The 27308-nt window shown below is 39.8% G+C and overlaps 1 protein-coding gene across 3 annotated transcripts; it reads left to right on the forward strand.

Moving 5' to 3' along the window:
• LOC124006588 (T-box transcription factor TBX5-A-like) lies at positions 1 to 26154 on the forward strand. Of its 3 annotated transcripts, none has more exons than XM_046316621.1 (9): positions 1 to 179; positions 6925 to 7107; positions 7438 to 7532; positions 9391 to 9510; positions 10985 to 11132; positions 16520 to 16672; positions 20989 to 21080; positions 22902 to 23134; positions 23306 to 26154. In XM_046316621.1, the coding sequence occupies exons 2-9, from the start codon at positions 6964 to 6966 to the stop codon at positions 23893 to 23895; spliced, it is 1575 nt and encodes a 524-aa protein (XP_046172577.1). In that variant the 5' UTR covers positions 1 to 179; positions 6925 to 6963; the 3' UTR covers positions 23896 to 26154. The 3 variants fall into 3 exon arrangements, with proteins under 3 accessions (XP_046172577.1, XP_046172576.1, XP_046172575.1); XM_046316620.1 differs by lacking the exon at positions 1 to 179 and adding an exon at positions 617 to 655; XM_046316619.1 differs by lacking the exon at positions 1 to 179 and adding an exon at positions 5443 to 5945 and having other exon boundaries at positions 23306 to 26153.
• Positions 26155 to 27308: the final 1154 nt, after the last annotated feature.

Below are 27308 nucleotides of genomic sequence, written 5' to 3' on the forward strand. Positions count from 1 at the left end.
TGATAATATTTGCCTAGCAATTCACTTGGTGAAGGTCTCAGTACTGAAGATGAACGAATTGAACAACCAAATCTCTGTCACTAACAAATGCAGTCATGGGTGGTAACTGTGCAATTCAATTGAAAAGGCAAGGCACACTGGGAAATTATTGGAGGTGTGGCTTATTGGGGGAGTTAAACGTAAGTATACCTTACACAAAAAAACTGCAGTTGTATTACTCATATGAATGTAATACTGCTCACTTCAACTATTTAAGTTTCTTAACTTTTTTTTTAGATAATCGTTTTCCTCAAAATGTTTGAGAATTTTTCCGGTTTTAAAGTGCACAGCTTGTTGGCCAAAGCCTATAGGGAAATTAATAGAGTTTTTGGATAAACGCTGATAATAACGTCTGTGGTAAACAGGTTTAGGAGATCGTATATCTTACGTTTTGTTCTATGAAATAATCTTCATAAACTAATTTAGCTTTTTGTGAATTTTGAAGCATCTATGCAATAAATAAAAAGCACATAAAGGCTTCATGATTCATAAAGGTCAGGTTAACTGACTGATATTATCTCATAGAACAAAAGGTATAAGATCTCCTAAACCTGTTAACCTCAGACCTTGTTGTTGGCGTTAATCCAAAACCCGATTCTATCCGAACTAACCAGAGGTAACCAATTTCCGGTTTGTAAGACTACAAACTGGCGAGCTCTATAATGAACGTCCTTGATAAAAATGTGATGTATAGGCTAATGTTAACGTTAAAATGTTTTCCGATCAGTTTTATGAGTAATTACATGTTATATAAAAGTTGTAGAACTATGGCAATATCTATGAACATATAACCACAATTATTGGGCAAAAGAAAGTGCAAATTAGGGGCAGTTTCTTTATTCACTAATGAATACAAATATGTTTTCTCGTCGCAGAAGTATTGTAAAAGCGCGATTGAAATTGAAAGGCAATATTTCCATGTATGCTGCATGTGTCAGCTCAATCGGAAATTACCTTTGCATTTTAACGCAATCTTTCGCGATAAGAATTTAATCCAGCCCTAAATCTTTGAGATTGTGTTATGCACAAGCCTCTGATTGACTTTGTCCTACCCACACTTCTGTGCCTTAATTCCCAGTATCCCTATGTGATCTGTCCTGTTTCGCCTGGTCCTGTTTCGCTTGATTTTATACTTCACTATTGATTGATTCACTACATTTGATGTTAGCCTACTTTTAATGTAAAATGTCCTTGAGTGTCTTGAAAGGCGTCTGACAAATACAATTTAGTAGTATTGTTATAATAATTCACGTGTCGTACTTTTCCATTTCCATTCATTCATTTGTCAGTTTTGTTCACGTGCACCCTTGGATTGCAAAGAGATTTTAAATGTAAATTTGTAAAAACACAGACTTCGATGAATACACCGGAATTACAGTGTATTTAAACTAATTCTAAAATATAGCCATATACAAATTAATCATGATAAAATTATCCTAGTGTAGGCGACTGTATTAAACTTTCGAAATGAGGATTTAGACCGCTGCTCATGGCGCAGCGGTCTAAAGCACTGCAGCTCAGTGCAAGAGGCGTCACGACAGTCCCGGTTCGAATCCATTGGGAGTCCCATAGGGTTACGTAAAATTGGTCCGGGTCTGGCCGGGATATGCCGTCACCGTAAATAAGTATGTGATCTTGACGGATTTTCCTATTTAAAATTAAGGTCAAAATAAAGAGTGCTCTCTCCTAATCCCTTACATATTTGTCTATTAAAGAATCCTTAGTTGCTGCATCAATGTGTGGTCTTGTAAATGAATGATATTGACTGTTGAAGAATGTAGCTTAAAAATAAAGGCTTCATTAACGTAGTTGAACTGTCGTACCCCATCAGAGCCATACGCTTGTTATATTTCAACATTTGTAAATGTAAACAAATACTTTCTAGCCTCAAAACATGGATAAAACTCGAATGTTTATATCATGGATGGTCAGTCCTCACGCTTTGAATTTGAGAATTGTTCCATTTCTCCAGGCCCATCCCTCAGATGTTTTTTTCACGAAACACAGGCAGTGTTATTGTTTCAATTAAGGATTCCAGCTTTAACATCAATTTGAAAGATAAGCTCCAGTGCCATGCGGCTCAATTCCTTGTTATAATACCTCGATGCTGGTACATGTAATTACTTAGTTTGGACGAACTATAATACGTTTTTACAGTGTACCTGTATTACAATTCATAATTATCGATTGTAGGCTATCTACACAAGACTGAGTTACATAACAACATTATTGTTACAAACGTAGTCAGGCTTTAGAGGAGCCTAACTATAAAGGCAACCTAATAAAGGTTTGACACTTTATCCTTGGTTTTGATCTACTCGACCTTTTTGCGTTTCTGGACTTGGCGGTGTAATGGTGAGACATTTTCACGCTAACGTTAGTGTTGTTCATGCGTTAGGCTATGGATATGGAACAATCAAGAGAAAGGTACATGTTGTTTAAATGTCTATCATTAATTGCAATAAAATATGAAGTTAATTAATAACAGTTTGACTTTCTAAAGTTTACGTCCAAAAGTCATTTTGAAACGATTTACAGAAGCAGTCCCTCTACACAGCTAAATTGATTGGTATTTTGTTGTTGTTTTTCGTTTTTACTTCATTACATAGCAGGAATCAAAATGTAGGCAAGTCTATGTTGAAAGTAAATTGGTTTAAGTATTAGGCTATAATCTCTGATAATTTTATATTTTCCCAATTTACAATAATTTGCCATTAACATTCAACGATAACTTTTGGTCTGTAAAACGATTTCAGTCTTCATATTGATAATGGAGCCTCATACCTATTTGGAAAAATGAAGGGTTGATTCCCGTTACGCAAATGTTTACCTGTTGTTGACGATGATGACGATGACGATGATGATACCGATGATTATGATGAGGAAGACTATGGTTATTCTAGTAGATTATGGTTCCACCAGTTGCGTCAGATGTCCTACGAAGAAGTGAACGTTTTGTTTAATATTTTGGAGTGAAAAAACAACATCGTGAACATGCTTGTGTATTCGGCACCAAACTGGAATGACCCAATTTGTTTTAGGATTAGCCCCATATCACCACCATGCTAAACCATGCATTATGAGAGTTTACATAGTAGGCCTATCCATTTCGGTGACCAGTCCGGTGTAATGTTGACACAATCCAGTGAGCTGCATCACCCTTAAATAGTCATGTAGCCATATACACAACTCAAAAGCTACGTCTCATTTAAGGAGTTGGTAATAATGATTATTTGTTTTGTCTCACGCACATGCACTTAAGAACTAAGAACTTAAATGGGAATATTGTCTTTGACAACAACAAAAAAGTCCACCGCTTTGTGTGATAGGCTATTTGCGCTTCTAGTATTAGGAAAGTCTCTCTTTAACCCTAAATGTTATTTTTCCTAAATGCATTACTCCCGCTGTTACCTGCGTTATGTCCATATTTATTTTACAGAATAATTCATTGAGCAGACTAGCCTAATGTTATATATCCTCAGGTATGCTAATTTATTTAGTATGTATGTTTCATTCAACGCTTGAGTCTCACTTCCCCGAAGGTCTTCCATATTTAGAGTATTATTTGTTTGTGGAAGACTAAAATAGTTGATTAGTAGTAGCAATTAGACCTATACAACGATTTACCCAAATGTAGCCTTTGAAAATGTCTTTCTCTTTCGACGCATACAATCCTTAGCTGTTTTGCTAGGTCAGCCTATCTCACTCACTCAGATATGCTACTTTATTTTCCTCCTCAAAATTATCGAAAGAGGAATGCTTTGGTGCGTAAGAGTTCAGTGCATATATTGAGGAGCTCTTGTGTGGCCCCCGGTGGCCAAGAATTTGGCAATACTTTATCATGAGTTTGCTGGATTAGCATTTTATCATTGCAAAGAAGCGGTTCCCATGATCTTCAGTGTGAGCCTACGGGTTATTGTTTGCTATATAGCGCAGTCCAGTTTGTCATGCTGGTGTATGTGGTATATATATCTATAGGCTAACATTTCACACATTGAGGAGCAAAAATTCATAGACGCACCAGGCACAAACGTCAGACAAGATAAACCGATATTTTGATATCAAATTTGGCACGGACTTGTCTCCCCCTAGGCCTAAAGCTAATGAGTTCATTTAGTCTAAATGTCGTTTATTTATTTATAAACATTGTCCTTTTGGATGTAGGTCTACTTTCTTCTTTGGTGATGTGTAATATTTTGACACGTGAATAGAAATGCTGTTTGTGATGATGAGTCATAGCGGTCAGTCGTCACATATGTGGTGTGCGTGTGGGGCAGGGTGGGCTACAGGGGTTATGGTAGGGGTTATGGTCATTGGCATAAGAACAACTGCCATCTTAGAAGTCTAATTATTGACATCGTGCCACTGAATGGACATAGACCAACAGCCTATGGGGTCATACTACGCCGTGTGAGGTGTCTTTAGTACCAGCTCTGTATAGTTTCTGTCACACGGTTCTTCCCGTTCGACGTGTCACACCTCACTGAATTTAATCATATAGGAAATGGCCTGAAAGCCAAAATGTGGTTTTATCAGAGGTAAGGCGCCTGCGTACTGGAATAATAGCCCCGGGTGAAACAAACCTTATGTCATGTGCACGGTGGAGGATTCCCACCATCATGAAGCCGTAAAACAGAAATGTCTGCGTTGTCGACATAATAATAACGTCTGTTTAATACTAGAATTGAGGATTATTCAGTCATTTTGTGTTCCCTATATACAGTAGACTGCCAGAGACTTCAACGACCAAGCTCAGTATGTCAACCTCCCTGCGCGCAATGGAGAATCTTCCATGTGGTGTGATTTTGAATTCACGCGTAAATACAGATATGTACGATATCTGGCCTTCAATTGACATTGCAGGCCTATCGTCATGGAAATGATGGCCTATACAATTGTGTTGTGTTATCTTGTAATGGTTATTCACTCATTGTAAAGTTATGCGGCCGTGGCCCACACTTAAATGCTCCAAATAATGTTGACGAGGCGAGATGAAGGGTCAGACGCAGCTCATTCACACATTGCATGGATATTTTTACTTATTGTTGCCTACACTGCACATGCAGTCCTATTTTCTTATATGCTTTTGTTGACCATTGTTCTCAGATCTGCCCATATAATTATATTAAAATGTTTATATGTTCACTTCTCTGATGCATGACCCATATAGCCTAGGCTAAATTTGTAAGTATACATATATATTTTTTAAATAGGATGAATGTATTGTAACACATGCCTTTATCGGTGTTTGTCTCTTAATTAATCGTGACGAGTTATTTCTGTAAACAAAATCACAATTGCAAACGTTACTGAGTTTGCGCAATGGGAAAATATCTCCAGCAGATTTAGCAGTAAATGAGAGGTTTTAGAGGGGGTTGAGGGACGTGGGAGGGTGGACCTGAAGAAGACTATACTTGAGGCTGACCATTCCTGTTCAGGCACTGGATAGGCAGAGAGGACAAGCCAAACTAGCTCGTCACAGACTCAGCGCTTCCGCTTCGTAACGCGTACTACTGTGGATCGTTGGTGTGTGAAGGGAGGGAGAGAGAGAGAGGAGGGAGGAAAGAAGCTTGGTGACGGACTTGCTCCTCTGGAACACTGCTATACTGCTATGTGCTATCACCACGGAAGGCTTCTCGAACATCTCGACTATAAGATGTACAATAAAGTAACACCGCGCGCGTTATTTTAGCCATCATTGCAAGACTCTTGAATGGTCTTGGTCGCTAGGGCGCAGTCAATCTGAAGATAGAGACAATCCATGGAGATACTGGATAGCCTTTTCTGGCTACACATTGGGATTATACATTGAATTGGGTGGAAACTCTTAGCAAACATTTTTTGAAGTAACTACCTCGGCTGTGCCATAGCTTCACAAGATTGAAAGTGACGTTTCTGGTTACAAGGTAAATCAGTTTTTACTGTACGGTGTAGGCTACCCGGTGTCATCGTGGTTATTGGTTCATTATGGTAATTGTTATCGCAGGTCATGTCAGTTTAGGCCCTGGTATTGGGGAAAACATCACGTCTGTTTTTGCAAGGAGCTGGGGACGCGTTTAGATACAGAAGCCGTACATTAGACCATTTTGGCTATACGTCGTGCTCTCTGTTTATACAAATACATATATCTTACTATTTGTAGTGGTGGTAGTTGTTACCATCATCTAGCATCCAAGAAATACATAGCCTATAGGTTTTGTCCCGAATTTAAGGTTTTTGTAATAATTTGTCTAGATTCCCTACAATAAACATCACGCCGGCAGGTAGCCTAGTGCTTAGTGTTGGGCCAGTAACCGAAAGGTTGCTGGATCGAATCCCCGAACTGACAAGGTCTTTCTGCCCCCTGAGCAAGGCAGTTAACCCACTGTTCCCCAGTAGGCCGTCATTGTAAATAAAAGTTTGTTCTTAACGGACTTCCCTAGTATTAAAAAATAGTCTACTAGCAAAGCCAACATGATCGAGTTTAGACACGTTATGAGTGGTATCCTTGCTAAGCATGTATCACCATTGCTATGTGTGTTATTTCTAGTAGCCAACATGCTTATTTCTTATTGTAATCATTTCTGCTACAATTATTGCTGTCTTTATTTTCTTCGTTATTATATCAATTATAATGACATCCATAGACGTATAGCAGTTGCGAATCGTTACGACACGCTCAATCTTTCTTCAATGAAAGAGTCGCAAACTGAAATGTATTAAAAGTATGAAGACTGCGTGTGTTGAGTATGTCATTGGTATTTTATTTTGACCTACAAGTCGTTTCAGTCGAACTGGAATTTCAATTGACTAATGTCACATCAAAAAATGTATTGGGAAAAAAAAGTAATGCGCATCGGTGTATTCAGGACTGAGAATGTGACGTTAAAATGTGTTTTTGTTTAGATCTGACAGTTGAGGCCTTTGGTCTCCGGAGCTCCAGACATGGCGGACCAGGATGAAACCGTTGGGCTCCAAAATTCAACAAGCGGTTCAGAGTCAAAGGAATTACACTCCGAGAGTAAAGCAGATAAACCAAATGGAACGTCGGGCAAATCTCCATCCTCCCAGACGACATATATTCAACAGGTCAGCGTTACTATTTTGAACCTATGCACTTCAGGTCGACAGCCTCAAGTCACTGCCTAGAGGTTGCTCTGGACCTATATGCCTATCTATAGTATTACTTCAGAGTTGCCACATGTGAATAGTAGGTTAATATGATATTAATATCTATAGGTTTTAGTTCAACTATAATGGAATGTATACTACAGTACAACATTGTCCCGGTATGAATTACATGACATAGAGAAGTATATATTATAGTTGTAAAATGATTGGGCTAATTAAGCTTGCAGAATGATGTCAACTGCAAGGAAAAGTGATATTGATATTCGTTTGACTTGTCTAATTGTGAAGGGAATGGAGGGGATAAAAGTGTACCTGCACGAGAGGGAACTCTGGGAGAAGTTTCACGAGGTGGGGACGGAGATGATTATCACCAAAGCAGGAAGGTAAGAGGGCAACGCCTGCATAAACGGGCATTATGGGCTATGCAGATACATTTTAGGATTTAAATATTGTTGCCATGGTCAATATATACATACACCAATATATTACTGAAATTAGTTATGTCATGTGTGTATGCTTTAATTATATTAATTATCCATGTATGCCATACGCTTAGGCATACATGTGAGGTTATGTTTGAATAATTATTTGTTGACAAAAATGGTCAACATTTAGTGGTACTAATTTAGACAGCTCTATGTCTGAAAAAGTGAATCAGTCCATGTTATGTTTGATGTATGAGCACAGAGATGAGAGGTTTTACTTTTCAATAATGTGATAGTGAAATTAATGCTGTATTCGTTTCTGGAAGGAGGCCTACTTTTCTCAATAGGCCAAGAGCGCCATAAATACATCTATATAGGCAGAGTCATTTTAAGACAGACCCTTGGCTAGATACAAGTCAAATAAACAACACGTGACATATATTACGCGTTATATCACCTCCATTCTTGTAATCCTCTCACATTCTCCATCCATTTTATTTTTGAGGTGTATTTTTCCAAGTTGAATACGTGATATTTTTTTCATTCTACCCTAGTTTTTCGTCACGTTTGCCATATTGAAAACATTGTCGAATGATTTTTCAAGACAAAAAGCAGGGGGGCGGAGTGTAAAATCCGTTTAGCAATTCCGTCTAAACTTGCCTGTTTAGAAACTCTCAAGGAATATGGTTGAGATATTCTTGTACCCGTGAACTTCAATATGCATGAATGGTCGGTGGTCTCTGCTCATGTTAACAAATCGTCTTGTGGCTTTTAGGTATTTATTATTAATTTCAGTGATGTCTCAATAGCCTTCTTAGGTGTATTGGGTTAATGTTTTTTTCTCGTGTCTGCATAAATCCGTCTTTATATTATGTCCATTCATTCCCCCTTTTTGTCTTAAGACTTTATTAACCATCCCTCCTCAGCCCTTACTCCTTCCCATCATCCGGGGCGGCAGGTAACCTAGTGGTTAGAACTTTTGGCCAGTAACGGAAATGTTGATACCTCGAATCCCTTTCAAGGTAAAAAAAATCTGTCCTTCTGCCACTGAACAAGGCAACCCCACTGTTCCTAGGACGTAATTGTAAATAAGAATTTGTTCTTCACTGACTTGCCTAGTTAAATAAAGGATTTGTAAAACAAATCGCCACTTCAGCGTCCGACTTATTTTCTTTAGCAATTTCTATACCATTTGCTGACGTTTTATATATATATGTGCACACGTCACACATGGTTTTAGTTGGGCATTTGATGCAAAATACGCTTCCATAAACCCAGAAACAATAGTCCCATTCCTTCGCAGAATAGCCTGTTTTCTTTTGTTGCATGCGTAAAAGTATGCAGTCGCTTCGAAACGAACAAAATATATATTTGGCTACTTTAGTTTCCATTTGTTTTCTTTTGTTTTATTGATTGATGTTCTAAGCTTCATTTGGTTGTGTGTGTGTGTATGACGTTGATATTCATTTTGAACCAGTGGTTTACACCCACCCATAAAGACGTGGAGTGTAGGTCATTCGTATATTTGTTTAAGCTTGCAAAATGTGGAACAAGTTGTGGGCTTCTATGCAAGGCCTGTGTCAAGGTTGTAGAAGTTCATTGATTTTAACAGTATGATTTCGGAACCGTAATCAATTTATATGACAGGCAGGACATCATGTAGAGTTGAACAATATCGACTATTCCATAAATGTGTCAATAATCCTACATTCCCTTAAGCAAATGGCTACTTCAATCAATGATAGCAGTCATACTTTATTCATGGGAGACATTTGCACTTGCATTGCGTAACTATTTCATCGTGCTTCATTTGCAGAAGAATGTTTCCCAGCTTCAAAGTGAAGGTCACTGGATTGAACCCGAAAACAAAATACATACTCCTGATGGATGTCGTGCCTGCGGACGACCATCGCTACAAGTTCGCCGATAATAAATGGTATGTAGGACTTTTTCAAAACAAGTGCCTCTTGGATCGTTCCAGGCTATTTCCAAAGCCGTATCGCAACTACCTGTATGCAACATGATCACGTGAACACATTCTGATACGTATTTTCTGCTCCAGGATGTTTCACAACCCTATAATGAGGCGTTTTCTGTTTGCTAGTTTTAATAGCAGCACCGTGCAGTTCAGTAGCATATGGACCTATTCCCCCAGGCTACTACTATTGCATACATCGATATATGGAAACTAGTCAATGTGCAATAAATTATCCCAGTAGGCCTATAAGAATATATCCAGTTTATGTCAATAAATTGCCTAATACTTCACGCTATGGAATGAGATTCATAATTAGTCTTGGGACTAAAAACATGTTTTATTGAATTTGTAAGGTTTATGCCTCAAATTCTTTTCCCATGCATTTCGTAGGCCTAGTAGGCAATCTTTAGCAAACTATTCCTTATGTCTCAAATGTATAAACATGTTGCTTGCTGTATGCTGTGCAGCCTAGTGTAGTTTCAAATACAATTTTACCAAATCCGAAGAAGAAGAAATGGCTTTCGGGTGGAGTAAGGCAATTGAGTTGGGGGATCCTTGGAAAGTGCTGCGGAGTTGTGCTGACTACCGAATGGAGGCTTAGGCTATTTTGTGTTTTATGCGAATTTAATATAGCGTTGATGTTTCGTACGGTGAGGGTGTAGCTCTCTTCTGACACCTCTGAGGCATTCTCTTTGCCGTCCGTGAAACGTAGCTTAAACACAATTTGTCATGTCCATCTGGTCAACAATGCCTTTTTGGGGTCAGTGGTTTTCTATTGAGAGTTTTTAAAGAGTATAATCACATGCAAATAACGCTGATAATGACCTGTTCAGCGCATGTTGTGGAACTAATCCACTCTTTGTCAACTAAGAAAATAATGTTCGCCTGTGCCAAATTGCAGGTTATTTGTTGTTGGACAACGTATAGCACGCCATACGACACAAGACTATAGGCTTAATGTGGGATATTATATAAAAACATGTGTTCAGTTTGCATTTATTGTCACACAATAGCCTTTTTCACAAAAATGTGCCATTCGTATTACTTTGGGGTGAGAGTAGGCTAAACACAAATAGGCGATACGTGGACAGTATTAAAAATTAAAAACTACAAACTAAAGGCATTTGTCGAACCTTCAATTTCACGAACTATTGGCCTATAATGGGATAACCTTGGTAAAATCTCCAGTTTTGGAACAAACCCTAGGCCTACTACCAAATAGCTTAAATTTATTTATTTCGAAGAAGCTTTAGCGACAAATTAGGCTAAATCTGTATTTCTGATTAAAAGTGTAAACAGCTGAAAATGACGAACAACCACCTGGATCCTTTTGGACATGTATGTTTACGGCTCTTCATATTTTAGCAGTGGGAAACAGTGGGGAAGTAGGGAAAGTATTTTTTTAAATGCTGACTTTGGTGGTGTGATTCAGGTCTGTGACCGGGAAGGCCGAACCTGCCATGCCCGGGAGGCTCTACGTTCACCCGGACTCTCCTGCGACTGGGGCGCATTGGATGAGGCAGCTAGTCTCTTTCCAGAAGCTGAAACTGACGAACAACCACCTGGATCCTTTTGGACATGTATGTTTACGGCTCTTCATATTTTATGGGTTGGTCTGTATGTAAAGCGCATAATGATTTCCGTAAAGGAATACTGTGGCTTATAATTATCAACACAACATCTGCATGCATTAGTAAAGATTAGAAGTCAGATGGCATCCGTTTCTTTCCTTTTAACGACGCTCTCATTATGAACTCCCAAGACCCTAGATTTTGTGATCCATGTCTGAAACAATATAGCAAACACAAATATCACTTACATAATCGATTTTCTTCGATGTTAAAAATTGTGCTCGGGGCTAGAGATGTGGTTTATGCGGGTCCAGGTTTGGGTGACATTGTGTCCAAATTAGACATCTAAACAGAGAATACAGGATATGACTGATTACGATACAATAGTTATATCCTTTATAGGACATACAAACTGCCCTATGCAATTATTAATATTTTGTTAATTGACAATCACAAGAACAATATTGGTTGTTAAAGAAATTGAAACAAGGAAGTGGATTATGCACAAAATAGGCAATAAGAAAAGTGAGAGGACTACAACAATTCTAGAAAGTTAAGTGATAAACTTACTCTATCCATCTCTTGAATTATGGCATGAAGGAAAGTGTCAATATTGGTCACCTGCTTGTTGCTTCTACATGTATGAAGCTGATTAGAATTGCAATTGGTTGAGCCTATTCTTTCTGCTATAAGCAAATATCAAACTGGATGCAAACCATAACACTATAAAGGTCAGCACATAATCATATGGTCACAGATTTAACAGCAATTTGTCATCATTGTGCTTCTACACCTGCATTGCTTGCTGTTTGGGGTTTTAGGCTGGGTTTCTGTACACCACTTTGAGATATCAGCTGATGTACAAAGGGCTATATAAATAAATTTGATTTGATTGATGATAGCCGTAGTAGGGAGTATGTTGATTGGAAACCATTTTGCATTGTTTGCATGTATAAAAGTATTGGCTCACTGCAAATCTACAGCACAATGCGTGTGATTTTGAAGTCAGCAATAGGACAGATTGTACTCTCTTTAACCATTGACCAAAGCACCTACAGCACACACGGCACTATCTATCTTCTGCCCGATCACATGACTCCTTTGGCAGTGTGTGAGAATTTATAGTGATTGTTGCCTTGCCAAATCCCAGCTGGTAGAATGAAATTGGAGCTCAGTTCAGTTGGATTGTGAGCAGTGTTGTAAATTTCGGGCCAGAATGCATTTTTAATTGGTTGCAGTGGTTCCTGGCATGCCCTCTTTCGTGCTCAGAAAGTTCCATAGGATTCATAAATTAAATACTGGTGCTAGGCCAAAAAAACGATTCTATCAGCTTGTTTGTCCAGCTGGTTGAAATAACTTTGAGGCAATTTATAATTACTAGCATCATACATGGAGTTGAAACATGTCAGTGAGGTAGGTTGTAGACAGTTAGGAGGAAACAGTACAATTCTTTACAATTGTTTGATAATTAGGCAGAACAGAGCAGGACCTCCCCTCCCCAGCCAGAGAGCATGCTGGGATAAACCAGTGGCTCCTGTAGGTTTCAGAAGGTTGAAATTAATGTTTTTATGACTGTGTATGTTTGTAATTGAGTGTGAATGCGAGTTTATTGAAGGGATTTCTGATATTTAGTTTGATTTTTATAGTTAATTTTGTTATTGTTAAAGTTTACAGTACATCTTATTGACTATATTTAAATATATATATATATATATATGATGTTTGTTTACTCTCAATCATATAGATGGTATAATCTCAGTTATTTGGGTTAGGTTGCTAATTGAGGCGTTGATACCAATAGTATGCATATTAACATATGATTACCCATTTTCAGTTTATGGCCTACGTTTTATCACAAGCCTCAGCTAGGGCTTTGATCTCCATCTCAACTTGCGAAACATTTCTCAATGTTATTCATCTTCTCCCCCAATTTGCTGGTGCACTCGTCCAGTCCTCCCCACACATGTTTTAGCCAGGAGGGTGGAGTCTGGATATCCCACTGTTTATGTTCCAATGGCAGTGTGAGATGAGCAATAGATGATGGTGTACAAAGCCTGTTAATCCAAAGGCTTCAGAAAGCCCTCTGATGTGGAGGAACTTGAAAGCAGAGGGCAGCCGCTGGGGACCCAGGCTGATCCCTCACTATCATTAAATACTATCATACAGAGTCGGGGGGGGGGGGGATGGAGATGCGGAGAGCAAGGGCAACTGGGCAGGGAGACCAGGCGTGTGTTGGAGGCCTAGTGGGTGGTCTGCTATGCTCTGTGGTCACCTGTTCACAGACTGACAGACACGAAGGGAACACCAACCCTGTCTGGTTCATGTTGTTGTCTGTAGAAAATGAACACAAGACTCTTGGTGTAGGTCACATGGCACATCGATGTCTTCAGGAGTTAGAAAACAAGGTTGCAGCCATCTACATGTGTTAAATCAAAGCATCCCCATGGTTTGTATCATAGTGAATCTGTAAGACAGATAACTTTTACATTTGCGGTGATATAGGCTGTTGTTCATAAATTATTTACAAGTCCCTAACCAACTTCCTCTGAAGGCTTTGTGGTGGGATTGGTGAATGTGAGCATACATTCTGTTTTCTCCCACAGCTTTTATCTAATTCAGTGTTTTAAAATACTTCAAAATTACTTCAGCTTTGACCCATTGTATTTTTAATGGGTAACGTCAATGTGAGTCATAATGTATTTCCAGTGTTGGCTGTTAGTACATTCACCCCTTTTTGGTTTCGAAGACAATCAAATGCATTGTACACTAACCTACTATCAAAGTGCTTTTGGAAAATTCAGTGGATCACTATTTACTCTCTATTCTGAGGGTGAACTGTTCAATCAGCTGTGAGAATCCACCGAGTTCATGTCTTTGTAATTCCCCAGCAGTCTAGGAGGTCAGGGCATCCTCTCCCTTTTCTCTGCAGCATGGCAATTGAAAGGAAAGTACTTAAACAACCCTACAGATAAGAAATAGGTGGAATGCCCAGAGGCAGGGGTGCAGGGGGTTCCTGAGGGGGCAATGGAGGGAAAAAAACTGTTTTGTTATCTGCAAATGTAAGTGGATTTAATGAAATTAAAAATCATTAGATTGTTCATGGTTGATGCCCATGACTCCACAGTATGTCAGACCAATTAGACTAAAGCCTGCGGATGAGATGGCCTCATGAGAAGAGTTCAGGGCTCAAGTTCAGCTGGGTGGACCGCGTCTTAACGTCGCCAATGGTAGTAGACATCACTTAGTGTTACTAGACCGGAGGATTCGGGGCAAATGCAGGGAAAGAGGAGATGTTTACGTGTTACAATGGGAACTCATCTTTTCTGACGTGTGCATTTTCATGGGATGTAAAGAGCATTGTAATGTATTACTGAATATATTACTGTCATGCCCTTCAGTGAGGTGTTTGTAGAGTTACATATAAGCTATGCTCACATTTCGATTTTGACTGTACTTTAAATTATATGGTCAGATGTCCATATACTGTATCTTGGGCTCCCGATTGGCGCAGCGGTCTAGGAGGCGCAGCGGTCTAGGAGGCGCAGCGGTCTAGGAGGCGCAGCGGTCTAGGAGGCGCAGCGGTCTAGGAGGCGCAGCGGTCTAGGAGGCGCAGCGGTCTAGGAGGCGCAGCGGTCTAGGAGGCGCAGCGGTCTAGGAGGCGCAGCGGTCTAGGAGGCGCAGCGGTCTAGGAGGCGCAGCGGTCTAGGAGGCGCAGCGGTCTAGGAGGCGCAGCATCTTAGTGCAAGAGGTGTTGCTGCAGTCGCTGGTTCATATCCAGACTGCATCACATCCGGATGTGATTGGGAGTCCCATAGGGTGGCACACAATTGCCAGGGTAGGCCGCCATTGTAAATAAGAATGTGTTCTTAACTGACTTGCCTAGTTAAATAAAGGTAAAGTGAATTGCTATATGAGTATTCTTGGTTTTAATAAATATTTTGTGTGTTTTATATACACTGAACAAAAATATAAATGCAACATGTAAAGTGTTGGTCCCATGTTTCATGAGCTGGAATAAAAGATCATAAAAATGTTCCATACTCACAAAATGCGGATTTCTCTCATTCTGTGTACAAATGTGTTAATATCCCTATTAATGAGCATTTCTCTTTTGCCAAAATAATCCATCCACCTGATAGTTGTGGCATATCAAGAAGCTGCTTAAACAGCATGATCATTAAACAGGTGCACCTTGTGCTAGGGACAATAAAAGTCCACTCTAAAATGTGTGTGCAATTGGCATGCTGACTGCAGAAATGTCCACCAGAGCTTTTGCCAGAGAATTGTTAATTTCTCTACCATAAGCCGCCACCAATGTCATTTTAGAGAATTTGGCAGTACATCCAAACAGCCATTAAAAACCGTATGGCATCGTGTGAGCGAGCAGTTTGCTGATATCAACGTTGTGAACCGGGTACCCCATGGTGGTGGTGGTGGGGTTATGGTGTGGGCAGGCATAAGCTATGGACAATGAACACAATTGTATTTTATCGATGTCAATTTGAATGCACAGAGATAACGTGATCAGATCCTGAGGCCCATTGTTGTGCCATTCATCTGCCACCATCACCTCATGTTTCAGTATGATAATGCACATCCTCATATGGCAAGGATCTGTATACAATTCCTGGAAGCTGAAAATGTCCCAATTCTTCCAAGGTCTGCATCCTCACCAGACATGTCACCCATCGAGCATGTTTGGGATGCTCTGGATTGACGTGTACATCAGCGTGCTCCAGTTCACACCAAATATCCATCAACTTCGCACAGCTGTTGAAGAGGAGTGGGACAAAATTCCACAGGCCACAATCAATAGCCTGATCAACTCTATGAGAAGATGTGTCACGCTGCGTAAGGCAGATACAGTACTGTCTAGTTTTCTGATCCACACACCTACCTTGTTTTTTAAGGTATCTGTGACCAACAGATGCATATCTGTATTCCCAGTCATGTGAAATCCATAGATTACTGCCGAATGAATGTATTTCAATTGGCTGATTTCCTTATATGAACTGTAACTCAGTCATTGAGTTTATATTTTTTGTTTAGTATATTTGTATGTTTTATTCAAAGCACTAGCAATAGTATTTTGAGTTTATCTGAATTTTTTGAATGGGTTTAGAACTATGTTTCTTATTCTTGGTGCTGGGGACCCCCGGCACTACACACCGGATTGATTCCACTAATCAAAGGTTTGTTGATGAGTTGATTTGTAGAATCAGTTGTGTAGTACTAGGGCAAACTCAAGAAAAAAAACACTGGTTTAGATTTATCTGAATGTGATTTTGATAATATCCGACTTTGTGTTTTGGTGAGTTTATGCGTCAGGGTGTCCTATTTGTCAGGAGAAAACAGAAATGGTCAAAATACAAATAGGCATACATTTCTCTCTTCAGATTATCCTGAACTCCATGCATAAATACCAACCCAGGATTCACATCGTAAAAGCGGATGAAAATAACGGCTTTGGCTCCAAGAACACGGCGTTTTGTACCCACGTCTTCCCAGAGACTGCCTTCATTGCGGTTACGTCCTACCAGAACCATAAGGTAAGTCTTCGGTTTTGGACATATTTAAGTAATTGTATTGTACGTGTGTGAATAGCGTAAATTGTTGTGAATTTGTCAGTGTATCATAGATTAGTAATTAATTACACAGAGTTTATAACTAATACAAACTTTTTGACTTATAAGCATAGAGAAAAAACGCGTTTTGCATCGCCTTGTCAATTGAAAGTGACACAACGTCACAACACTTAGGAAAAGAATTCATGGAATAATCGAAAACAGTTCATTGCATCAGAAAGTTGCTCATGCTGTAGCCTTTATTGCTGCTAAAGACCTGCCGGTAAAACGTATAGCCGACGAATGAGCTCATTATCAAAGCTTGAATAATAAAACGAATAGGGTGTATCCTTTCGCAAGAAATGGAGTCTGATGTAATTATATGTCCCCATGAGCAGTGGCAGAACATAAGACCCACGTCTGATAATCACCGATATCATATTCAGTCATTGGCAGAGTAAGCTGTCCTGTGGGCCGGGGAAACCGAATGTCCAAAATATTGGATAAGGCACGAGAGACTTATGGTAATTTCAGTAACTGGTCCTGTTTCATTAAACTTTAAACTCAATGATACGAATTACAGATACTCCTCATACATACATTTTGAAAGTTGTATTTTATTTTACTAGGCAAGTCAGTTAAGAAAAAAATTCTTATTTTCAATGACGGCCTAGGAACAGTGGGTTAACTGTCTTGTTCAGGGGCAGAACGACAGATTTGTACCTTGTCAGGTCGGGGATTCGAACTTGCAACCTTTCGGTTACTCGTCCAACGCTCTAACCACTAGGATACCCTGCCACCCCGTATTACAGGCCTGTGAGTGTATGTTCTTTATTATGTTTGAGCTTTATTGATAAGCTATTGTATATTACTAGAGAAAATGTAGTAGCCTATATCCTGTAAGAAATAAAGCAACCGCTTGTTTTATTGTCACCAATGTGCCCCATACGATTCTGAAGCTGCAGTAAATGTCGAAATAGTCCATATTGTGATTATTTTAATCATAAACAATTAATTAATGTATGCATTTATTTTTGTTTCTTATTGAAATGTGATCATTCACAGGCACATAGACTATTACGCATGGACTCGAGCTTGCAAGTATTATAATTTTAGTTATACTTATACTTTAAAGTCAATTCTAGATTAAAACATGAGTATATTTTCTTTCGTGTACACTACCATACCAAGGCATACATATATTCATTGTGATATTTTTCTATGTGAACTTGAAAACATTTACATCCACTTGTTGAATGCACTTTATTTTGATTGCGATTTGAAGCGTTTAGAGAAGACATCGAAATAATATTAATGAATTCGTTTTTCTCAAATTCTGACGACTCATAATCTTAGGAGTGCTGTCCTATCGTTTCTGCGTCTGTTTAACATCCGTTTTTAACTATGTCGGAGTCAGATTTTAGTGTGGAACAGAGGGAATATGCAAGGGGGCGAGGACCCTTAATGTGTCCTGAGCCAATCCGAATTCCCAAAGACTCTGAGAAACAGGAAATTCAAATGACTGAAACTCTGGAGAAACCATTCATTATATTCAGGGAGTTTATTGAGGGGACCTGAGAATGCAACATGGGCTAATTATTATTACCAGAGCCTGCCAGACTTCCAGATAGATGTCTGATTACCGTAACTTTTTCATCGAATACATAATCCAAGAAGGTTACATCTGCCAATTAAACGAGAGAACGTAATCATGCCATGCATTTTGGGGAAAGGGCGCTAACGCGCATGAGCAGACGCAGCCATCTGCCGTCAAAACGGTCAAACTTGACCATACTATAGGCTTGAATTGAACAAATATAGCAATGTCCTTCTTCGTAAGCTATTTTGAAAACAACTCGCGTTTTCACATCTTCTGTTCTCAAATCAGTAGGCAAATAGGCTACAGAAAAGCTTTTGTCCTAGGCATGTTGAATCTGAACGTATAATTGTACCAGCTAATTGACTACCTCTAACGAATTATAATTGCATTATAGTAAATACCAAAGCCAAATATCACATGCAATGCATGATATAAACAAATGCAGTGTCCTACTGTATTATGAATGAATGTTTGTCATGGTTGCTATGGTTGCTATCTGTGGTAAAGACAAGTATATCTAACGAGTTGGTAACAACTTGCTTTGTATTTAACGGGGTGTATAGGCCTATAAATGTTTCCAGAATTGTTTGAAAACTCTGTTACACCAGGCTTGTCTAATTCTTTCATACTATCAGTGTTAATTCAGGGCGCTTTCTTTGATACAACCAACAGCACACTATTCAATATTTATAATATACGTTTGGAAATAGTCTTACATTTGTATAGTCTGGTAGGAATTCGTCCAAGTGATAAGTGATGCAACCTGATTGACGCTCAGTAATAGAAACTTTTCATCAAAGTTTCATTAGTGAATTAGGTTTCGTTTCATTAACATTTGCATTTTTCTATGATATCATTGCCCGCCTAATGTAATATTTCACCTGAATTATCCTGCATATTAGGCTTGCAATTAAATAGGCATGGTAGGCCTAAGCGATTACTTCGGCGTTTGGATATGCTATTTTTGTTGAGGGTGTGTTACAAGTTATTTTTGCAAACATTTTGTACCACCAACAGTTATTTATAAAATTAGTGCTTTTTAAATAGATAACTAACATTGAGAATCATTATGTTGTTGGAAAACGATTATTCTTTTTTTTTTTGAAAGATTGAATTCCCTTAACTTCTTTATTGTCCACACTTTATTCTCTACATTTGCTTCTCAATGAAAATCTACACGGTGCCAAAACGCACCATACATTAACGAGAAGCTAAAAACGTGTTTTTTTCTCAACAAGAGAAGTACAAGGTTTCGTAGAAAGTGAGAGCCAGTGCGTGGACAAAAATCCATTCTTGTTGTGAGGCGGTAAGCACTCGACCCGCCAACTAATTAGGGCCTACCTGCCAGAAACAGCGCGCCATTGCGAGAGGGTGATCCCTGCATTCTGTTTAACCTCGGAGTCGTTACTACACTTAGAAAAAAAGGTGCTATCTAGAACCTAAAATGGTTCTTCGGCTTGTCCCCTTATGATAACCGTTCGTAGAACCCAGGTATATACCAGGGTTCCAGGTATAACCTTTTCCACAGGGGGTTATACATGGAACACGGAAGTGTTCTACTTGGAACCCTTAAAGGGCTTTCCTATGGGGACAGTCCATGGAAAATGACATTTTTGGCGTCAACTTTAGAGTTGTAGCCTGATCCACTCTAATATTTATAGAGTTGTGTGGTCCAGCTATACTTTTATGATAGAAAGTGTTCATATTCAGAATGAATGAATGAATGTTGTTTTTCGGGATAAAATTGTGTGCTTACACTGAGCACATGGTCAATTCATCTAAATGGTAATACTAAAACAGGAGCACATCAACCAAGTAGTACTGTAGGCCTATCATCCAAGTACTTTAAATAGCAGTGTTGAGTAAACTACATGTAGTTCAACTAGTCATTTGACTACATTTTGTGTTAATTGGTGGTGGTTTAACTAAATTCAAATCTAGGTAGCGTTTTCAGTAGTTAATTACTTCTTTGCCATGTAGCTAACTACCGGAACTACAGGCTAGTTTGTTTTTCAAAAATAAAATATGGGTGAAGTAGGCAATACTTTGCATTCTTTATTTGCCATCAGACCTGTCTAATTATCACTTGAAACATTGTTTTGTGTTTTAATAGGGTAAATGACACATTTTGTGAACATATGACCCCAATGTGACTGGTTCTTGCAATTTGTCGTATATGGCATTTCTGATTTTTTTTTCACCATGTAGTTTGGATGTAGTGAACTACTTTTTCAAAGTAACTTTAGTTAAGTTAACTGTATTTTCTAGAGGGTAGCTTTAGTGTAGTTTAACTTCTTCCAATGTGAAGTAATTGGCAGCTTGGTAAACTAGATTTCCAGAGTAGCTTCCCCAACACTGTTAAATAGCAGACTTCAAACCACAGGTTTTGTGAGGTTTCTCCCCAGGTGCTTATTTGACAGGTTCAGTTTGTCACGAGACTGACCACAGCGCACGTGGACCTATGGAAAGTGTCTCCTCCCAAAAGCATCACGAGGCTGATGTTCCACATGGGAGGGTAAACACGCTAGTTTTAAGTGAACATATCCTGCTATAGGCCTCAAAGGACACAACAAGTCCACACAGAATATAGAGGAAAGGAAACCCAAGTATAGCATTGTGATATTAAGTTATCTTTTTACATATTGTTGTAACTGACGGTTGAATGGTGTAACAACCTACACATCTGCATGCTGTTTTACAGATAACCCAGTTGAAGATAGAGAACAACCCATTTGCAAAAGGCTTCCGTGGGAGTGATGACATGGAGCTCCATCGGATGTCCAGAATGCAAAGGTACAGAACTAGGATCTTAATTAGATCACACTTTTGTTGTTGAGAAGTTTCCTGCGCCACAGGGAATGCATATGAGCTTTGTGATTTACTTAAATTCACTGAAAACCTGCACTAACACAGTTATATTAACAACATTGCACTTGTCATATAGCCTATTTTGTCCAGCTAATAGCCCAACCACCGATCAAGCAACTTTATGGACTAAACGTTCAAATCCTCTTGCTGCACGATTTTCTTTCTATGACAATACTGGTCAAATTAGGAACCTACATCTGTAGAAACCTATCACAGTCTCAAACAGACACACAGCCAATGGCCAAGCTTTGGTTCAGTTGCCTATCTTTTCTATCTCAGCCTACTAGAAATAATCCAGAATTACCATCATTAGCAGTTGTTTAGCACACTATACTGTAAGATGATAAACTGGAAACAGACATTAGACAATGTAACCAATATTACAGTAGATAAGGATTACTAACATTGTAATCAGTGTCACTTCACAAGCACCGTTGTAATCCTTCAGTCAGTGAAATGCAAACCAGATATGAGTGTTATTTTCAGTGAGCCCCACCGCCCCCTGCTCCTCTCTCCCCAGCTGTGATTTAAGTGTAGTTCTTGAGCAGAGGCCAGTCTCTATGTCCCAGGGCTTTTATGGCTTATCTGGCAGGGCCTTCTTGAACCAGTGAAATCCATCTTTACCCAATATTCCGACCAGTCATCTGTGCATTGGTGATATGGCTGGTTCAGCAGTGGCATCAACCACATGTCCCTCCCCTTTATTCATTCCAGATGAGTGCTTTACGCATGCGTCCACACATTTTCAAAGGAGTAAATCTGGTTTGAGACTTGCCCAGATCGCCAATTTAAGGTGTTGCAATGGCCTTTCAAACAGAGCATTCCGAAATCAGTGAAACATGGGAAGGAGCCTTGTTTTCCAATGCTGCAGTCAAACTTTGCCTCCCATTAATTGTTGAATGGGAGAACAGAACATTCTCTCTAGTAAGCCAGCAGGACTGTTTTAACAAATTGATATTGCAAATTTAATTTTGGATGATCTAAGTCAGACATTGATTAAGTTGGTTCATGTCACAAGATAATACGTAAGTGCAATAGATATTTTTTTATAGACATTTGTAAATTGATTTTAATTGGCCAAAGGCCAAACCAGACTATCACTCCTAAATGCCACTGTCCTGTCTTGCCAAGTACAGTAAGCCCAGCACATCTGGTCTTGGTTAGTATTTCCAAGGGAGAGCTTATTGCAAAACCAGGTCACTGGTTCAAAGGTAACAGTCAAAGAAATCAAAGCAACAGAAGAGGCAAGAATGGTCCATTCATGGATCCTCTAGATTAATGTGACTGGAATAAATCCCTGTCTTTCCACTAGAAACTGATCCTCTGGAACATTGTTGTCCCTCTGTGAATCCTAAGTGGGTTTGTCTCATTGATGGTCAGTGTGGTTTGTTAGCATTGAGAAGGGTTATAGTGTCCGATCATTGGACGAAAGAGTGTGTATATAAGTCAGCCATGGTTAATGACTGAGGTCAGACGCAGTCCTCAAATTGATACCAGGCTGTCAAGTAATACATTTATCTTCTTCTTTTGCATGTGAAAATGCATTATGAATGCAAATAAATGAACAAATACTATGACGAGGATAATTATTGATCTAGGATACTTAGGTGATGATTAAATACTAATGGCAATGATAGTAGTAGTAGTAGTAGTACTATTAGTGGTGGTAATATTAGTTGAAGAAGCATACAGTACAGTAAATGTTATCATCATTTCCTAACCCTGTCTCTGTATGTATGTCGGCAGCACTAAGGAGTACCCGGTGGTCCCTCGCAGTACGGTGCGCCAGAGGGTGGGCACCAGCCAGAGCCCGTTCAGTGGGGAGGTGCAGGGTATTGCCAACCCCAGTGGCCTGGCCTCCCAGTACACCCAGTGTGAGAATGGGGCCACCAGCACCTCACAGGATCTCCTGCCCCAGTCTGGCTCCTACCCTCTCCCACACGAGCACAGCCAGGACTACCACTGCATCAAGAGAAAAGGTGGGCCAGGCTATCATGATATATGAGATGGGGTTGATTGTTAGGAAGCATGAAAAAAGGGAAGCATAGTTGATTACTAAAGTAAAAATATGTACAATGTTTTGTTCAGCTGATAGGAGTCTACAGTATGTATACATACTGTAACTGTAACTCTTTCCTTTCGGTCCATAGTGGAGGATGACTGTCACTCAGGAGAGCACACCTACAAGAAGGCTTACCTGGAGAGTTCCTCCAGCGAGGATGACCATTACTACCGTCCCGTCAGCTACCCACAGAGCCTGGGCCTGCCCGGGGGGCCCTACAGGACCGAGTCCAGCCAGAGGCAGGCCTGTATGTACGCTAGCGCCTCCCAGGGGACCGAGCCCGTCCCCAGCCTGGAGGACATCAGCTGCAACACCTGGGCTGGTGTCTCACCCTACGGCAGCTGCTCCGTCACCACCATGCAGCCAATAGAGCGGCTGCCCTACCAGCACTTCTCCGCCCACTTCACCTCGGGGCCCCTGGTGTCCAGACTGAGTGGGGTGGCAGGCCACGCCTCTCCGCAGCTGGGTGACGCCCACCACGCCATGTACCAGGGCGCCATGGCCCATCAGACTCTGGGCCGCCAGTGCAGCCCCGGGGCAGGCATCCAGTCACCCACTGCAGGTCTCCAAGGCAGCGAGTACCTGTACTCACACGGGATCCCGCGTACGCTGTCGCCTCATCAGTACCACGCGGTGCACAGCGTCAGCATCATGCCAGAGTGGAATGAGAGCAGCTAAAAGGGATTTCTTCATAGGAACGATGAAGAAGTTATAGAAAAAAGGACAGTGATAAGGTGGGACTTTAGATACATCTATATTTATATTTTTTAAGCTATATATACAGTATGGCAGTGCAGTCTCGTGAGATTAGTGGGTGATCCATGAATGCCTCAAGCATTGGACATTGGACATTGGACATTGGACATTGGACATTGGACTCAGAGGGAGTGGGGATGTCTTTGCAGTTACTGTGCCTATGGGCAAACATCATGAGGATGAGCAAAACAAGGTGGAGACAAGCATTAACCATTGAGTTTTTAGGAGTCTTATTAGGACAACTAAATACAAGTTTAAAAGCCAATGCTTTTGCAGGAGGGACAGAAGTGATTTTATCAAGAGACTCCCATTTTTAAAATGTCCTGTTTTGATAGTGTATTATACATCTTGGTGCTTGAAGGATGTTTTCTTCTTTTTTCTGCTTCAAGTAGAAATCTTGTTGACCTTTATCCTGTCGACCTTTACATGCTTTAGTTTTTGTGCAAAAAAAAAATTCTACAGAAATTCAGAAGATGTGATTCTTTTTCTGTGGCTATTTTGAAAACATACTCGGTGAGTTGCTGGCCAGATTCGTCAATCAACATGACAAAGGGCAGAAAACATTCAATACTTACATGAAAGACATTGTGTTGCTCGGCATTAAACTTGAATACATCACCACCATATCCATGGATACGGGTCGACATAACGGTGAGGTCATAGGCAGTTGACAGGTCAATAAGCTGACAGTGTGTTCTGTAGAGGAAGTGTGTATTGATATCCTCTCTAACTCTGGCATGTACAACACACACTTTGACCTGGAAATATTTGGATGTGGTTTGCCGTTTGTCTGGGAAAGGTGTGTGGAAAAATGTACCTGCAACGAAAGCTAAGAAACAAGAAACCTTCTGACATAGTGGTTCTCATTCAGACGCTTCCCTTATAAGAGATATAAGCTAGAACTGGTGAAAAGGTGATTGCATATTTTTATTTGGGTAATTGAAAACACTATTTTTATTAGTCTGTTGTACCCAGTAAATGTGTGTTGTTTCTCAATCTTTTCATGTATGCTCCTACAATTGGCACTTCTCCCATGACTACAGTCATGAACTCAACTAGAGCAAACAAAGATATGCCTGGTGTGTGACTCCTTTAATGATGTAGAATGAAAAGAACCAGAGGCAAAGATTGATATAGACAAATAATGATAATATGAAATCATGGTCACTTCAGAGATTATACAAGACATCAGTCAAAATACACGTAATTTCTGCCAACATATGGAAGTCATGTTATATGTTAAAGGTCAGTTGTATGTCTGGACAAAGACTTATTTTTAAAATGCTTGTAGTTGATAGAACGTTACTGGTCGATAGTATTTATTTTTTTCCTGTTTTGTAAATCAACTTGTTCCTGTTGTATCGACAACGAAATGTGTTAGTCGGTCCCATCCTTTTAGTTACTTTGTTATTTAGGCTAAATGTATTTTCTTTTTTAATCCTCCTGCTTTAGAAATCAGGACTTTCATTTACAGTCGTCAAAAGTCTAAGAAAGACTGAGATTGACTACTGTGGTGTAAATAAACACAGGTGTATATAGAATACGGAATACTTGCAATAAATTTAAAAGAGGATTCTGTATTTTATGATTTGGCCTGCCTTTTATTTTGATGACGCTTACTGTTGTGACACCTAACAAAACGACTTAAACATGAAACATTGAATTCATCATTTGGGATCTATAGGACTCTGTACAGAGATAAGATGTTTGACTACAACTCTACATAGATACAGACAGCTATGCAAAACCATAAGAGACACTAATGTGATACACCAGTGTGGGGTAATGGACAAACTCTGACCATAGACTTTTTGCTCCTTTGTTTCTATACACACAATTTTTGTTCATTGCAACAAATGTTAAATCTTGTCATCCCAATGTGGGCAGCAGTAACTAATTATACAAACTTGTCCCCAGTTTCTCTTTATTCAATAAATAATCCTGAGGATTAAAGGTCTGCTGTCTGGCCAACCCCTCTGAAGCCCCTCATAAATCTTCTGTCTGTCTGTCTACATGTGTTGTGCTGGTTTTGCCTCTTGGTGCAGTTGATTGGTTACCTTAGAAGACATATTGACCAGAGTTGACCACTCCTTGATCACTGTTTCCAACCACAGCCTGATGCTCACATTGTGTTCTTTTATAGAAGAGTGTGTTGTCGATCAGCTTAATGAAGCTTAGAAGGTCCTCAGAATCTCATATGAATCACTTCATGATCGGGACCATTTATGATGAAGTGTTCTCCCGAACATAACACAACATTTTTTTTAAATGATCTAATGGGAAGCTACAGTTGGGTCCAGAATTATTGGATGCCTTGATAAAGTAGAGAAAAAAGACTGTATAAAATAAATAATTCCAATTCTGAGCTTTATATATATACACACACACATTGAACAAAATATAAATGCAACATGCAACAATTTCAAAGATTTTACTGAGTTACAGTTCATATAAGGTACCTCTGTGCATTCAAATTGCCATCAATAAAAAGCAATTGTGTTCGTTGTCCCTGCCCATACCATAACCCCACTGCCACCATGGGGCACTCTGTTCACAACAATGACGTCAGCAAACCGCTTACCCACAAAAGACCATACACTGTTTGCCCGGTACAACTGAAACTGGGATTCATCTGTGAAAAGCACACTTTTCCAGCGTGCCAGCGGCCATCGAAGGTGAGCATTTGTCAGTTACGACACCGAACTGCAGTCCGGTCAAGACCCTGGTGAGAAAGACGAGCATGCAGATGAGCTTCCCTGAGATGGTTTCTGACAGTTTTTGCAGAAATTCTTTGGTTGTGCAAACCCACAGTTTCATCAGCTGTCCGGGTCGCTGGTCTCAGACAATCCCCCATGTGAAGAATTCCGATGTGGAGGTCCTGGGCTGGCGTGGGTACACGTGGTCCGTGGTTGTGAGGCCAGTTGGACGTACTGCCAAATTCTCCAAAACAATGTTGGAGGCGGTCTATGTTAGGGAAATTAACATTCAATTCTATGGCAACAGCTTGCACACTCCCTCAAACTTGAGACATCTGTGGCATTATGTTGTGTGACAAAATTGCTAATTTTAGAATGGCCTTTTATTGTCCCCAGCACAAGGTGCACCTGTGTGAGGATCATTCGGTTTATTCGGCTTCTTGATATGCCACACCTGTCAGGTCGATGGATTATCATGGCAAAGGAGAAATGCTCACTAATAGGGATGTAAACACATTTGTGCACAGAATTGTATAGAAATAAGATTGTTGTGTGTATGGAACATTTCTGGCATTTTTTATTTCAGCTCATGAAACATGTGACCAATACTTTAGATGTTGCGTTTATATTTTTTATCAG

This window comes from Oncorhynchus gorbuscha, linkage group LG20 (assembly GCF_021184085.1).
Source record: "Oncorhynchus gorbuscha isolate QuinsamMale2020 ecotype Even-year linkage group LG20, OgorEven_v1.0, whole genome shotgun sequence".
Lineage (NCBI taxonomy): Eukaryota > Metazoa > Chordata > Actinopteri > Salmoniformes > Salmonidae > Oncorhynchus > Oncorhynchus gorbuscha.

Bases quoted from the DNA above. Each gene is read 5' to 3' on its own strand.
- LOC124006588 (XM_046316621.1), top strand. From the start codon at position 6,964: ATGGCGGACCAGGATGAAACCGTTGGGCTCCAAAATTCAACAAGCGGT. The intron at 7,108-7,437 runs GTCAGCGTTACT...CTAATTGTGAAG, and splicing joins AGACGACATATATTCAACAG to GGAATGGAGGGGATAAAAGT. The intron at 16,673-20,988 runs GTAAGTCTTCGG...GCTGTTTTACAG, and splicing joins CGTCCTACCAGAACCATAAG to ATAACCCAGTTGAAGATAGA.